Source organism: Amblyomma mixtum, chromosome 3 (genome assembly GCF_055824585.1).
Source record: "Amblyomma mixtum isolate Tamu chromosome 3, ASM5582458v1, whole genome shotgun sequence".
In the NCBI taxonomy this organism is placed as follows: domain Eukaryota; kingdom Metazoa; phylum Arthropoda; class Arachnida; order Ixodida; family Ixodidae; genus Amblyomma; species Amblyomma mixtum.
Window position 1 is genome coordinate 21,748,649 of NC_143014.1, and position 15,769 is coordinate 21,764,417.

General features: G+C 51.0%; 1 protein-coding gene across 7 annotated transcripts in view; it reads left to right on the top strand.

Moving 5' to 3' along the window:
- Nucleotides 1–1,122: 1,122 nt before the first annotated feature.
- LOC149349410 (uncharacterized protein ZK1073.1) overlaps nt 1,123–15,769 on the top strand; it is a 143,638-nt gene continuing 128,991 nt past the window's right edge. For 2 of the 7 annotated variants that reach the window (XM_089578319.1, XM_089578323.1), the window contains exon 1: nt 1,129–1,443. In XM_089578319.1, coding sequence (XP_089434445.1) covers nt 1,384–1,443 — 60 coding nt within the window. In that variant the 5' untranslated portion in view covers nt 1,129–1,383. Of the gene's footprint in view, nt 1,444–15,769 lie in introns of all 7 variants that reach the window. The other 5 variants (XM_089578318.1, XM_089578321.1, XM_089578320.1 and 2 more) reach the window with 5 other exon arrangements.

Sequence of the window (15,769 nt, forward strand, 5' to 3'; positions counted from 1 at the left end):
GGCAATGCGTAACCAAGGTCCATAAGGTGCATATGTAAAGGTGCCGAGAAATCGCGCAGCGACCATAGTCCTCCAGATGGACAGTGACAAAATCCCAATGAGGAAGAGCGTCAGGCAGGGAGACCCGATCCCTCCACTACAGTTCAATTCGCGTTTACAGGAGGTATTCAGAGAACTGGATTGGGTACAGCCGGGGATAAAAGTTAATAAAGTTAATAGAGAATACTTTAGTGATCTCCGATTTGCTGATGAAATTGCCCTGGTAAGGAACTCACGGAACGAATTGGGACCTAAGCACGCAAAGCAGAACGGTGAGTCTAAAACTAATATGCAAATGACTGAAGTAACGTTCAACAGTCGGGGAAAGAAGCAACACTTTACGACAGCCCGTGAAGTATATAGTAATTGTACCTTGAAAATACTCACCTGTGGAGCAGCAATTTAGTGCTGAACGAAAAGGATTGAATATAAATGGAGGACAGCGTAGCAAGGTTTGGAAAGAAAAAATATAGACTTAGCCTTAGGAGAGGCAAAAAGTAATTGTGGTGAGGGAACAGTCGCGATTCAGTGATATCATGCATTAATCAATTAGAACAAACTACATAGGCAGAGCTAGTAATGCCAAGATAACCGGTGGCCCATCAGGGTAACGGAGTGACTTTGAACAGGAGACAAAGCTAGCTGAGGGAGGCATAAATTGAGGTGAGCTGATGAGATTAGGAAGTTTGCGGGGAAGATGGTCGCAGCGGAGAGGGATAGGGTTAACTTGGCGGTCAGTGTAGGAAGCTTTTTTTGGTGCAGGTGACATAAGCAGAAGGGCATGATGGTGAAAGTCTCTATTCGGCTGCGCAAACGATCAGCGCACATATGACTTCACCATCAGTAAAAAAAAATGAATCAAATATTATCCATTCGTTTCCACTAATATCCGTGTGTGAAGCAAAAGACCTGGATTCCAAGCACGTGGGCAAGACGCAGAAATCACGTGCACTGACTGAGCCGCGACGAAGGTGCTTTTCTCTGGCGTTGTGGAGAGATGCTTAGCGGCGGGACGGAGCGGTGCTGTCCTCCGCCGAGGCGCAATGGAGGTGCTGTATCCCAGTGGCAGCGGGGACGACCTGCGCCATGGTTGATAAACAGCTTCCAGCGGAGGCGGGAAGACGGCGGCGCTGTTGACACGCGCGGCCGCCAGCCGGGGCCGCGGTCGCTGACGCCGCCGCCTCGCCGCCGCCGGGAAGGGCGGCGCAAGCCCAGATCAGCTCTGGCGAGCACCGTGGTCGGAGCACTCGTGGCGCCTAGGAACCCCCGGCATCTTCTCGCGACGCGCTCCGAGCGGCTCACCGACGCGGAGTTGGGTCCAGCAGCCCCCAGCTACGAGCCAGCATGTCCGAGTCCGCAAACGCCGCCGGCCCGGCCCCCGAAGGCGCCCCCGCCGAGACGCAGGTGCGGACCCCTCCGGGGGTGTTGTGATTTGCCTCAGTGTCCGCGACGATGCGCAATCGCTCGACCACTGAGTGTTTGCGCATCGGGCCGTGCGCCAGGAAGAGCCCCTTGTCTGCGTGCTTGTCCTTGTCTGCGCGCTCTGTGCAGCAGTGGGCGGCGGCACAGTGAGCCCCTGCCGCCAGAATTCAGCTTGTTTTGTCCAGTTTTCAACGTCAGGCCCGCAACAACCGACATACGCATGACGCATGGTAAAAAAAAAAAGTAATTAAGTCGAGGCATCTTCGAGTGCCAGAATGCGTTGCACGCCAAGAAGCGCGCGTGATCTTCACTCGTGCCGCCGTTATTGGCTACCTACCGCGCATAATTGCATTGCACAGTATGGGTCACAGCAAGAGCGTTGGCCGCCTCCCACCGCTTGCTGGGCCAACAGCTCCCAGTCGATCAGCGCAGCCATTTTAGAAGCTGGCATAAACCTCGCTGGTCAGGTCGAGATCTCGAAAAGGCGCGTGAGCAAACTCTCGCTTCTATGCCCTTAATATTTCGCACCGAAGGACCGCTCAGTAATGCTCTCGCTTTATCAGCCTCTTGCGCCGGAGTCATGGTGCGCCTGTGCGTGTTGAGCTCCCCCACTGCGTCTCTCATTGCACCATGTATCGAGCGTGGGGTGCCCAGGCACAGCGGGCGCCACTGACCAGCTGCGTTTCCCTCCGACAGCAGCTGTCCAGCGCCGCCGCGTTTTTATGCTCTGTCACCTGCGGCGCAAGCGTGAGAACGAGGACCGATTGGTGGAAACGGCGCCTGGGAAAGGTGGCGTCCGTCTGGACCCTCTCTGCGCGAGTTCGTGACCGTTTTCGAAGGATAGGCCCTATCATGCCGTGACACCAGTGGAACACTGTGGCAGGGGCATCCTATCTGTAGAGCCCGCTAGCTGCAGTTTCGATGATGCAAAAGTGGAGAGAGAATGAAGCTGGGAACGATGCGTAAACACAAACGCAGATCGCGCGGCTTTATCGTAGGTGGATGGCGCACACAAAACGAAGCCTGCTCAGGTGATTGTGCCATTTGTGCTCTAATTCGGAATGCCGTTGCCTAAGCGAGGCGTCTCTTTACTGTGACTAAAGCGCCGCCCTGGTCGTCGGCAAAGCCGCTCTTTGTCCGCTCTTCGCATTTCCAAGATTTTCGGCACTCAGTCGACCACAGCCGTATGTGCTTGAGCGTTGCACGCTCAAGCACAGAGGGCGCTGTTTGTCGCGTCGGTCGATCCTTCAGCGGATCACGTCGAACTCGTGCGGCCTGTTTCCCGCAGTCCTATTCGGCCAGGAGAATTCCATGCGAGGCTGTTTATTCCGCACCGGCTTAAACATGGGCTGCGACATGACCGTGTTAAGCCCGGTTCACATGCAAGCAGTTGAGCGGCGCGTCGCAGCGAAAATTTCCAACTTGTTGGAACCTCGGCGCTTATCGCCGCGATGACTTGAAGAGGTCTGCGCCGCGGTAGCAGGATTCGCCAGCTTTTTCGCTTGCTTGCATGTGAAACAGGCATTAGTGACGAAGACGAACTTGTGGCTGACGAAACCAATTGGTGATTTTCGAGGACCAGAGCACAAAAACACAGGCGCTTAGTGGGGCAGAATGTTTAATGTGGCATTCTTTTCGCGCTGTGCGGAGTGGTTGCCTGTTCGTCATTTCATTTGTGCTGTTCAGATGTCCAGACTGCTATCCCTGTAAATGAATTCGCTTGGCTATCGAAACACAATGTAGCAAATAATCTGCAAATGCAATGTCATTCATACTGTGCGCGTGGCATTCAAGAGGAGATTTATATAGTTGGTTTATTTATTTTCTTCCTGCCTTGCGATTAAGGCGGCTCAAGAACCAAATGACGCTTCATCTCCCGACGACAACCTATCAGACACTAAAAGCGAGACTTATCGCTGAGTGTAAAAGTGCACGGCCGCTCGTAATTGGGGGCAAGTGCTTCTAGTTCGCTTGGCTGCCACCACGTGGCCCATGGCTAAAATAGCGCGTCGACAGCATTCGTGACGTAAGAAAAAGGCTGACCCAGTGGCTGTAGAAGAGGCCGCCGGGGTTAGCGGCACTAGATGGGCCCTGTCCCGAATGCCTGGCAACGCACACAGTAAAGTGACTGTCGTTTGGCGCCAACTGAACCCTCGCCCCACCTTCGAGTGTTGCAAAACAATGCACGGACCAAGGCGTCAGCGAACGAGCGTGTTTCCGGCACGAAAAAGGACACGAATTCAGTAGATGCTTAGGGCGACTCTGCCAGTGCCGCTGCAGACGCATTTCTCGTGCAAGTTGAGATCTGAACTTGGCTCGGAGGAGAAGCGATGCTTGTTCGATCGCTGCAAGCCTCGATTCGCGCTGCTGCAGATGCGGAGCAAGGTCTATGCAGATCTGAACTAGGCAGTTCCATTAAAAATCCGCGGTGCCTTTTGTGCGCTTTTCTTTTGCCTGCTTATTTCTGACTGAGGCTAGCTTTGTAGCTGTCATCGTGAGATACTGCCCAATTCAGAGCGTCCGCAGCACGGAATATGATTTGATGTGCTTTTGAACAGCGCTGCTGTGCTGCCTTCGATGCTGCGTTTTATTAGTGCGAAAGCACTATTCCGATGGGTGGACCCAGATGTTGCGAATATGCTTGCGGTGTTTGTGGGTTTGTGCCAAGTGATATAAATGGATATCTGTAATTAGGAGTCGAACCCGCGGCGGCACTAACAGAGAACTATGGTATCGCCGCAGCCCAACACGCCTCGTGTTGAACTGCAACACAATCTAGCGCTGTGCATTGCACATCGTCGTCTTCATCAACTAATACTACTATCAAACTAATATTCACGCTTTGAGCTACGCGGCAGCAGTGACGCGCTGCATGCGGTGCCGTGGACAACGTTGTGGCCGAAACACGGCACTAGAGCAATGCGCGTTGGCGTTGACAACATTGGTACAGAAGCGCTGTACTGCAGCATAGGCCGCCGTCGTACATTAAGTAAATTTCCAGTGACGTTAAAAAAGTTGAAGATGCGCATAACTGACTCCCTGGGTAAGTGGACACCTCAGTCGTGCTCTCAGGTACGTGGCGGTGGTGTCCACTTGCAAAAAACTGCGCTATCGCACAATATTTCTGCCGCAACCTCTCACGACAGTCGTAATACCGAGAGGTCGCGGCCGCTATATTCTTGCACAAAACTGCGTCGTTCTGAAGCGTATGATGTTCTGACGCTCGTGCAGGTCTTTATTGCACCGTTAGGGTATAGATCGGTTGAAGGCTCTTTAGCCTCAGAAATAGATGCCGCGCCATTTTATAGGCTGCCAAGTAATTTGTGTATTTTACTCATAAAAACAGTAATAATCTAAAGCGCTCATCTGTGCTTTCACCGTACGCGTGTACTGCGGAAGTGGCAGTATCCACGCTCCGTCGCGTTTATGAAGCGCGACTCCGGCATGGCACGACGGCGTCAATGCATAGAGGGATCTTACACACTCCTCTAGGGACGTGGCCGAGATTTGGCCGCCGTGGAATGTGCAGAGGGCGTGTCGATGCGTACCGAAGACGAGCAGTGATAGACGCGTCCTTACGTCACCTCTCCGCGACACTACCAGCCTACTAACGTTCAGTATCACTCGGTATGCACAAGTTTGCTCCCAGAAAGAAATAGTCTTATTTGTTTCTTTTTATACAGCGTCGCTAAATCAGCGAAGAGCTGTAATGCCAATTTTTATTGCCCAGCCTGAGGGCGCGGCCCCAAAGCTTTCAACAACAAAGAACGCTTCTTCGAGCTGGTGGACGACGCTTTCGTTTCTGTACCTTATTTCACATCCCCCTAGTGTTCGCACCGTAGAGTTTCCGTCAAAGTTCCACAGGTGGAATCTCAACTTTGTTCTCTGTGACAACCATTCAGCGATTTTCGCTCACATCACTTGTTCCACACTTTTGGGCCTTCCAACTGTGGGAGTCCTCTCAAATTCCATCTTTGAGCCCGAGGCGCGAGTCCACTGATAGAACTGCTGCTGAAAGCTTTTCAAACCATTTGAACATTTCCCGACGAAGTATGCCCAAGCCGGAGTCGGTCAGGTCGCTCTGAACGCGGATTCTGTGGACGAAGACGAGAGTATTGCGTATTGTCAGCATGGGCCGAGACTCAGATGTTTTTCATGCAGGCCTCGTGCATGCCTTGCGTAAACTGGCGAAATTCAGTGAAATAGTGAATGTTGCACAAAGGATGCCCGTCGCAGGGCAGCGGCTAGAGCAGGAGCACTGGATTTAACCACGTGCGCACCGTGTAAACGCCGTGTGCAGTCGGAGCAGCCACCGCCTTCGGGGCAGTGCCAAGCGGCGTCCTTGATGACCGACGCTGCGCAGACGGGGTTCGCGCAGGCCGATCGATCGGGGCGTGCGTCGCCGCAGGGCGCGCGGAATGGCGGCGCAAAAAGCACCTGGGGGCCCCGGCTGCACCTGCGAGGTCACCTCCTTCAGTCGAACGTGTAATTTGTTCGCGGAGGGATTTTCAGTGATGCGGCAAGGAATCGGCACGAAGTTAATCTGTAGTACAAAAACGTCAGTGCAGCCGCCAGAGCACGGCGTCAAGTCGCATCCGTCCTTATACTGTCCCGAACATTCTGAGGTTGATTATGCGCCAGTACGGAAAAAGAATAAGAGCTGATGTCACTTGGTTTTAATACGCCGCAGGCTGCAACGTACCTCATGACAGTCGGAAGGAACGCAGTGCTCAAGAACACAGGACGACGCTGGTCCTCTGTTGTGTGCCCAGTGAATTATGTCAACTTCTGGTTCGCCTAGGCATCATTTCCGCCTGGTGATTGCAGGTTGTCGCCCAAAAAGCTGGCTTAAGCTCCGAGCTCCGCTGTATGTGTTGCAGCAGAGAATAAATTGAGACCTAAAATCTAACGGATTTAGGGGAAAGATTGCCCTCACGTGCCGTTCAAAGGACCCTGTGTAGCGCTCATAAATCCACTTTGAGCACCCAACGTTGCTCTGTGGCTGTGCCGCTATGGCCAATGCACGGGGCCTGCGCCAAAAGACGAGCCCGCTCTACTTTCGTTTTCACTAGGTAACGCCGCTCAGGTATACAGAGTTTTCCAGCTGTTCATCGTTACCCATGCAGCGCAGACATAAAGCAAGTGCGTCTTTAGTGCATCAGCAGTGATATGATGAAAGCGCAGTTTAGTTTCCCGTTGGTTAAAGTGCGTGTCAAAAATAAAATAAATGTGCAGTCCATAATCCGGCCTGCTCGATCTAATGACATCCTTCCGTGTGTTACTGCAGCGTATGTTTCAATTGCAAATTGCGTCTATCAAGGGAAGGGCCAATCGCGTTCACCCGTACACACAGGAGGGAGGATTGAGATGACTCTTTCAGAATAGAGCCTCACTGGGCACGTAGAAACAAGGACAGCTGCGGCGTCGCCCTATACTATGTCCCGTCTCGTCGAAGGCTCCTCCTCTCCGCCGCAGCAGCAACGAGGCTTCCATGCTACGAAAGTGCGCTTTGGCCGAGAGCGTCAGCGTCCGAAATGGAGGTTTTATTGCTCCAAAAAAGGGGGGCAGCGCCTCTTGCATAACGACGAGCTCCCCTTCTGTGGTGTCGCCCGATGAATGTTCCCTACAGGAAGACTGAGGGCGCCTATAGTTGTCCAAGCATTCAGCGTGCGAAAATTCCGCAAGACAATCGCTGTCTCTGTTGTACCATTGCGTGCAGGAATTCTTTGCCGGGACGGCACCAAGGCTAATCACGAATGGTCGCGGGAAGAAAACGGCACGAAAAATCATGCACTTAAGGTAAACACACCAGGGGCCGAACCCGTTTACACTGCATGCTTCTTCCAAACTGGCCCGCGGGTCAGTTCTGCCAAATGTACGATTGCATCAAGTACTCAGGGTAAAAATAAGTGCGGAAAAGGCAGAAAGTGGCGCGCCTACTTCCTTTCTGCCTTTCCCGCACTTATTTTTACCCTGAGTACTTGATGCAATCGTACATTTGGCAGAACTGACCCGCGGGCCAGTTTGGAAGAAGCATGCAGTGTAAACGGGTTCGGCCCCTGGTGTGTTTACCTTAAGTGCATGATTTTTCGTGCCGTTTTCTTCCCGCGACCATTCGGGATTAGCCTTGGTGTCGTCCCGGCAAAGAATTCCTGCACGCAATGATACAACAGAGACAGCGATTGTCTTGCGGAATTTTCGCACGCTGAATGCTTGGACAACTATAGGCGCCCTCAGTCTTCCTGTAGGGACGCGCCGCCGAGTGTCCCCTAAAGACATCGGCAGACCTAACCTGCTAGTTGCTGTTGCATTATTTAGCCCGTAGTTCTTATGGGGCATAGCAGGTTGTCTCGGAATAAAAACAAATACTGAGGTCTAACAGTCTCCCGCTTTGGCAACGATGGGCAATATATTGGTGCTTTTAGTTAGTATGATGCTGTCCGCCGCGCTTAGGTACCTTCCAAACTGCCTCCTGTCGTTGGAGTTGAAATGTGCGATGTTATCAGCTTGGTGCGATGCCCGTCTTTTCCCAGCGATAAGACGTTGAGCAGGAACCACCTCTCAAGAAAGGAACAGCCCGGCTTACTTTTACAAGGCCCGGGGATTCGTTCATTCATTTCTGTCCCAGACCTGACCATGCCGTCGGGGCGCCCGAAGACTCGGCGGAAACGGACCTCGGGTCATGACCAGTGGGTTGAAACTGGCAATATTCACGCTCTGGAGGAAAAATGAACTAGAAAAACAAATGTGGCTCCGCCTCGCCCGGGTGGTTGTGCGGCGCCTAGCAGAGCATCCTCCCAGGAAGAGGTAGAGGTCGGCCGCTGGGGCCTGGCAGCGGTGCAGTCAGTGAGGTGAAAGGTCGGGCAGATTTAAAGAGATCGGCAGCCTTTGAAGCGTGGATACCCCAATGAAAAAAATTTGTGAAGGTGGAATTTACGAAGCATACAAGAAAATTGCGTACTGCATTCTCTCACGCCTTCTACTGCATTATTTATTTCGTGTAGAAAGCATCAGCAATGTGTTTTTCAATTGTTGTCCAGCGACGAGATGCGCGAATCGTAAGCTAAATGGTCGAGATCACCGAGGAACGAGCAGATCATGCAAAAGGACACACTGCTATAGCTAATGAGCGGTGACATTTGTCAGGCATACGTTTTGTCCGGCCCGGCGCCTCTTCCCCGTCGGTCTCGGATGCCTCCTTCACCTGGCGGCTCATGCGACGATATCATTTGCGATGGCAGCGGTTGCTCTGCAAGGTTACAAGTGCCTGCCATCTCCAGAAAAAAAAAAGGAAGAAATTCTCATGCTACCGTCAGGGCGGGCCCACTTGCAACATGGCTACAGGTTGGTGCGGCCTCTCCCTTGCAACCGAAGCAGCTTATGCGTTTTCATGCCTGGAGATCGCACAGTCATTTCGTTCTTTGACAGCCGCAGCGCTAGCCTTCATTTATGTGTGACAGTGGGGGAGGGATACTAAGCTCCATTTCGATGGGGTCCGTGTCCTGTAGTAGAACTTCATTGTGACCACTCTCGTCCTTAGCCTCACGATGGTTGTGCCACTCCAGAGTTAAATGGATGCCTTTTTTGCTATCCACCACATGAACAGCGGGCAGCGAAAAGCCATCGCCGTTGCTTCAGCAAAAAGTGGGGCCGATGCTAGAAAAACGCCCAGCTGCGGTCGCCTCCGCTTGCGCGCCCATTTTCTAGCCCGAGGCGCTGGCATAAAATTCCCCTTATCAAGAGCCCGATAACGTGCGCTGCTCTCCAGTCCCGTCGTGCAAATTGCCTGAGTAGGTGCGGCTAGGTAATTTAGCTCAAGAAACGGCCACTTCATCGACAAGAATTACCGCCGTAGCACTGCAAAGCCGTGAGGAGGCTCAGCACTGTGTTTCCCTCAAAAGGATCCGCATAAAAGTGCATAGGACTCTAAGCTGGAGAATCGGCTTGGAAGCCTCTGAAAGGCTCGGCTCATACGTGCAACAAAGGACCCGCAGCAAAAGCGGCCGCGCTCCTCACACCTCTGCCCACTCGGCACTTTGCTTTTAATTCCACAGTCAGCGCGCTTTTCGTGTTGTTTCATTGAAACGGCGTGGAGTTTAACGTCCCGAAGTGGTGCACGGATATATGAGGACCGGATTAATTTTCACTACCTGGGACCTCGCATTGCACTCGGGCACGTGCGTTTTTGCATTTCGCCTCCATCAAAGTACACAGCCACCGTGGCCGGGATCGAACCCGCGACCTTAGGATCAATTGATGAAGGCCAAAGCCGCTTCGTCGTCCGTCAGTCGCTCTGTCGACACAATCTATCCTTTAAAATGTAGTATCGGCGGCAAGTTGAGCCTTCCAGTAAGTTAGGACCCTGCGAATAGGCCTCACCCTTCTGCCTATAGCTCGCCGGCAGCACAAGCCTGTTCGCAATTGAGTCATTATGTGCCGGAAGGAGGGGTGAGTTCGCCCCTGTGGCAAACTACCGTTCATATCCGTCCTTAAGGTCTCCTTTCACCTGTGGCTTGAATGCGCAGCGCTGTTATCCTAATATCTGAAGGTGGAACACTGGTGCTGAATTTGAAAAAATAACTGCCGTTACGAGACTTGAATCCTGCGCATTTTTCTAACAAGTCGAGGGTTCGGGTTCGGCCAGGCGCAGAACACGCCGTCGATGGGGCGGCAGGCAACGTGTCAAGCAGGGTGTTGTACCATGTCATATCGCCGGGACTAGTAGCGCCGGCCAAACAAACGAATCGCTGTGCTACGTTCTTCTGAAGCTTGATACGCGGCAAGCAAACAGGAACCCTTTCTCGACATCTCACTGTAAGCGTGGCACGCAAGTACGGGGAATTATGTCCACAATATCTGCAGAGCACGGAAATGAGTCCTAGAGCTTTTCCTCAACCATCAGTTCGCTGCATTGCGTGCGTTTTGAAAGGGGGGTGGGGGGATGCGTATTATTTTTGAGAGTACCTGGAGATGCTCCTAAACGAGCCTATAAAGATATTAGTAAGGCAGAATTTTATCCATACAATGCAGCATTATTTCTGGCATGGCAGGGAGAATTAGACTACCTGGAAGAAAATTTACTGGCACAAGGCGCGCCTTCAAGTATGCAACATTTTGGATAGTAATGGGCTGTCACCTGATTTGAAGTCATGGTACATTCGTCACTTCATTTTTTTTTAAATATGATCCGAAAGTAATTTATTAGTTTCTGAAAGCAAGCGTGCGCAAAAAAGTGTTTCATTAATATTCTAAAGTCGACCTTCGACACAGGTTGTGGCTGATTGAGAAGTTTTTCTGAACAGTGCCGTGGCCTTTATAGGGTTGGTGCTTCTGCGTTTAAGAAAAGACGCCGTGAAGTGTGCAATAAATGCGTGGTTGCACTAGTATGAAAAGAGGGAACTGAAGCCCCAATAATCTGGGCGCAGAAAGGAGACAAAAGCTGGGCTATAACTCTCATTTAACCGTGACGAGGGCTAGAGATATGCGCTAATAGAAACAGGAACAGTTGTGTCGTCCGCTGCACTCATGCTTAGTTGACATAATCAACTTTTGCTGCCCTACAAGGCAGTGCTGCGCCTACTTTTTTTCTCTTAGGCTGCTTTGGAAATGAACTTTTGTTCTAATTTAATACCGCCAAGCACACGTCTGGAGCGCCTGTGGACTTGAGAGTGAGAGTGTGGTAAAAAAATGGAAAGGGGACCGCTTATCCTGGAAATAAGTATGAAATCTTCTTTAAAAGTTATTCTGTACATAACCAAAAGACGTTCTATCAAACCTAAAGGAAGCCGCTGGAATGCCACGAAAATGAAATGAACAGATATATGTGTTAATGCATTGGAGGAATAAAAGTAGGATTGAACTGCGCACACAGGACGAGGACACAGAAAAGGAGCTACAAGACACGAGCGCTGACTATCAACTGAATGGTTTATTGGAGTAACATGTACATGTACGAAATAACAATCTGACAATCAAGTGCGCATGTTTCGCAGATAAGGTCACTGTCATCAGGCAGCGTTGTCCAGATAAGCGATTCCGCGGGGATGAAGGATGACCGAAGGGGTGCTTACGCACGTATCAGAATTCTTGTGAATGAGGTGGGCTTCTTTTAATTCTCTAGTTGATTTTTCTCTGTGCTTGTACGAAGCTGAAGCATTATTGAACAAAGGCATGCAAGGAGAGTGTGAAGGGGGCTTGTGGCTGCATCCCTTATGGTGTAGTGCTAGGTTCGAGGAGGGCGCTTTTACTAAGAAGTTTTCATGTCCACGTAGCCTAATATTGAGACACCTTCCTGTTTTACCGATATAACCGAATATATCGGTCAAACAGGAAGGTGTCTCAACATTAGGCTACGTGAACATGAAAACTTCTTAGTAAAAGCGCCCTCCTCGAACCTAGCACTACACCATAAGGGATGCAGCCACAAGCCCCCTTCACACTCTCCTTGCATGCCTTTGTTCAATAATGCTTCAGCTTCGTACAAGCACAGAGAAAAATCAACTAGAGAATAAAAAGAAGCCCACCTCATTCACAAGAATTCTGATACGTGCGTAAGCACCCCTTCGGTCATCCTTCGTCCCCGCGGAATCGCTTATCTGGACAACGCTGCCTGATGACAGTGACCTTATCTGCGAAACATGCGCACTTGATTGTCAGATTGTTATTTCGTACATGTACATGTTACTCCAATAAACCATTCAGTTGATAGTCAGCGCTCGTGTCTTGTTGCTTCTTCGCTGTGTCCTCGTCCTGTGTGCGCTGTTCAATCCTGCCATGCATCAACTAGCTTAACTTACCGTACTTTTACAGTTCTTCTGATTGCGGTGAGCAGAAAGGAAACTGCGTTATATAACTGTGGCCCTTGGCTTAGCCGTATATGTACATATTCCGGTGCCGCTGTAAAATAAATTTAGCTATTTAGTGACGTCCTTAACCGTCTTGACTGGATGCTCGACCGGCCATGTATTTCGACCCGAAGGAATTGGAGCTTCTTGTGTTGCATCGTGGCGCCTGGAATGTGCACGCGAGTTGATTTCTACCACCTTCATAGGAGCACAGAACACGGGCAAATTCGTTCGCGTTACGCCGCAGCCACAGGGGCGAGTCCTTGGCGCCTGCAGGTTTTTCTGCTTCTTACTTCTCCCAGGCCCAAATTCTTTAACGACTGATTGCTGGCTTCAGGCCTGCTTTCAAAATGTCACTTCGCGCATTCAAGTGGAAACTGGTGCGCAAGCTGCGAGCTAAAGTAACCATCAAAGAAGCGCTGCTGAAGGATGTCGCTGTGAAAGAAAAAGGTGCGCCTGAACGCTAAACCCTTCTTGTGCTTTGCATTCACCTGTTCTAGTGCGGCGGAAGCAAGGCTCCTTTGCCGCTTCGTGCTCAAGCCGCCGCGGTGGCTCAGTGGTTATGGCGCTCGGCTGCTGACCCGAAAGACGAGGGTTCGGTCCCAGTTGCGGCGGTCGCGTTTCAGTGCAGGAGTAATGCTAGAGACCCGTGTACTGTGCGATGTCAGTGCACGTTAAAGAACCCCAGGTGGTCGAAACTTCCGAAGCCCTTCACTGCGACGTCCCTCACAGCCTGAGTGGATTTGGGACGTTAAACCTCTTCAAACGAAACGTAAATTCTTAGTGCGCAAGAATGATGCGGACAGGCACCACCAGGAGTCAAGCGTTGTACGTGGTCACCGCACGAGGCAACTTTCTGAACAACGGCACACCCGTCGTCTGCGCGCGGGGACACCAGAGCGCCGGCCCTGCCGTACAATGACCGTGTTTTGCCCAGGCTGCGTGCCAAGTGCCCGAAATACACCGCCGCGCTGCGGCCCTGTTGCCTTCTCCTTGCGCGCGAATGCGGCGGCGGAACATGTCCCTCATGTTTTCTTCGCAAACGACCTCGATGGTCAAGCCCGCCCAGTGCTGCAACCTCCAGCGCCGCTTCTCCCCCAGTTTGCAATCAAAAATTCCCTAGATTTCCCTAGATACGAAAAATAGCGTTCAATAGTGAAAAAAATGTATATTTATGCGTAGTTCAGTAGCAAGTTTTATGATGCAGCTACCTTATTACCAGACGTTGGTAAGCAAATTAGCTGTAAATTTGAAATGAAGGATCTGAAATGACGAACTTCTAAATGAAGCTACAAGATAAACCATATAGCGCTCTTTGGAAATTATAAATTAACGGCTCTATTTCGTGTATGTGTTTTTTTCCCTGTACTTAAGATATTAGTAAACATGCATCGGCATGTGAAATTAACTGAATTTTTTCCCTCACGTTGTGTCGGTTTCGACTTCGGCCGAAGGATACCACGTGCAAAATAACTGGAGGTCGCTTGGGGAACGTACGGAAACTGCGACATAAAAGCTGCTTGTCCATTTGCTGCGATTGCTCTGGACGCTAGCTGACGTAGCAGTGTGAGTCAATTAAAACAATGAAGCAGTGATTGTTACAGCTTTTGTACGCTTCATGCGACCTCAACTCACTTTGTTCGTCGTGGTGGAACTGAGAATTGTGGTTTTGGGGCGTCTAACGTCCCAAAGCGACCCAGATTATGAGGGATGAAATAGTGAAGGGCTCCGGAAATTTCGACCACCTGGGATTCTTTAACGTGCACTGACATCGCACAGCACACGGGCCTCTAGAATTACGCCTGCATCAAAATTCGACCGCCGAGGCCCGAGATCGAACCCACGTCTTTCGGGTCAGCAGCCGAGCATCATAACCACTGAGCCACCGCGGCGGCAGAACTGGGAATTTTTCTCCTAGTTAGAGTAGCTAAGATATCCGGCAAGGCGCTCCTTTCTCAAACAAAAATGACGCCCTTGTTCTTTCCTAGTTATCAAAATAAACATGCAGATATGATTACTAAATAGAAAATTCACGTTGTGCAGCGAGCTGTAAATACAGCGTGAGGAAGGGGCGCGCGTGTTGAGGGAAGACGGTGGCACGCCAGATCACAGCAGCGGGTACCACTGGCCACGTCACGGACCATACAAGTCCGACTACGTCCGTGTAAAGGCTGGTTCACATGCATGCAAGCGACTGAAAATTAAGCAGCGCCGTGCTGCGAAAAATTCGTAGCTTTTTGGAAGAATCGCCGCTCTGACTGCTGGAGCCGCCGCGATGGCTCTAAACAGCTTTTGCGCCGCAGCAACAAAGCGTTTTCACTTGCGTGTGAAACAGGCTTTACTCGAGCGCGCGGCGATGTTGTTCGGGCCTCCGTCAGTTGTAGAGAAAAAACAACGAAAAGCTGGTACTCTCTCCCCAATTTGAGAGAGAAAAAAAAGACTAGGAGCGAGTAAAATTTCCCTAGATTATACAAAAGAATCCCTTTTCCCCTAAACGATGTCAGAATTCTCTAGATATACGGAAAACTCCTTAGGGTTGGCAGCACTGAGCCCGCCCCACAGCGCTGGATCGGCTGTAGTCAGGTTTCTGAGATGGTAGGTTCTCTTTTGGGTAGCCACGCTCCACTCGGCAGAAGTGAGCCGGACGACACTCATAGTTCCTTGTCCGGCGAATCCGCGCTCTTTTCGCCCGAAAACAGCCCCATCGCGATGATCAAAATGCACGAGCCTAAGAGGGACTGCTTCTTGCCATCCGGTGTTCGATAGTTCAAAATAGTCTGCCGGGAGTAGTGTGGTGTCAACCCAAATATTTGGGTCCGCAAACAAAAGGAAAGACAGTGCGCAGCAAGGAACGAAAGCTACGGGCACAGAAAATAAAGAAATAGCCTAGATACATTTCCTTCGGTTCAAAAGTTCAAGATAAATTGATGGAAGGAGTCAGCGCCTGTGCTCCGCAGTGAACTTTTTTGGTGCACCTAAACATAATCGTCGCGGCAACATGGCTCCGTTCAAAGCACTTGCACAGGAAAGAAGTTCAAATCCGACTAGGGAGCTGAAATGAAGCAGTGAATGGGAACCATACAGTTCCAATAAAAAAAAGGGCGTACTGAGACCGATTTCCCCGTGCATTAAACAATGACCTGCAGCTTCTTGACAGATTACAGACCGAACACTTTGCTGTCAGTTGCTTACAGCTTGTTCACTATAAGGTAATCGCCCTTATAAGACTTCAGTCGATGAAAGGCGTGCTTTCGGAAAGCGCTCTCGACAACAGGCCATGTTCACACCATCAATCAGGGGAAAGAGAAGTGCGCAGAATATGTCCAACCCTTGTAGATGGCCTTCATTCATTGCCCTCCAGGGTGCAGAAGGTGCACACGTGACGGTGTCACAGCCGCCGCCGCGGTGGCTCAGCAGCTATGGTGCTCGCTTGCTGACCCAAAAGACGCGGGTTCGATCCCGGC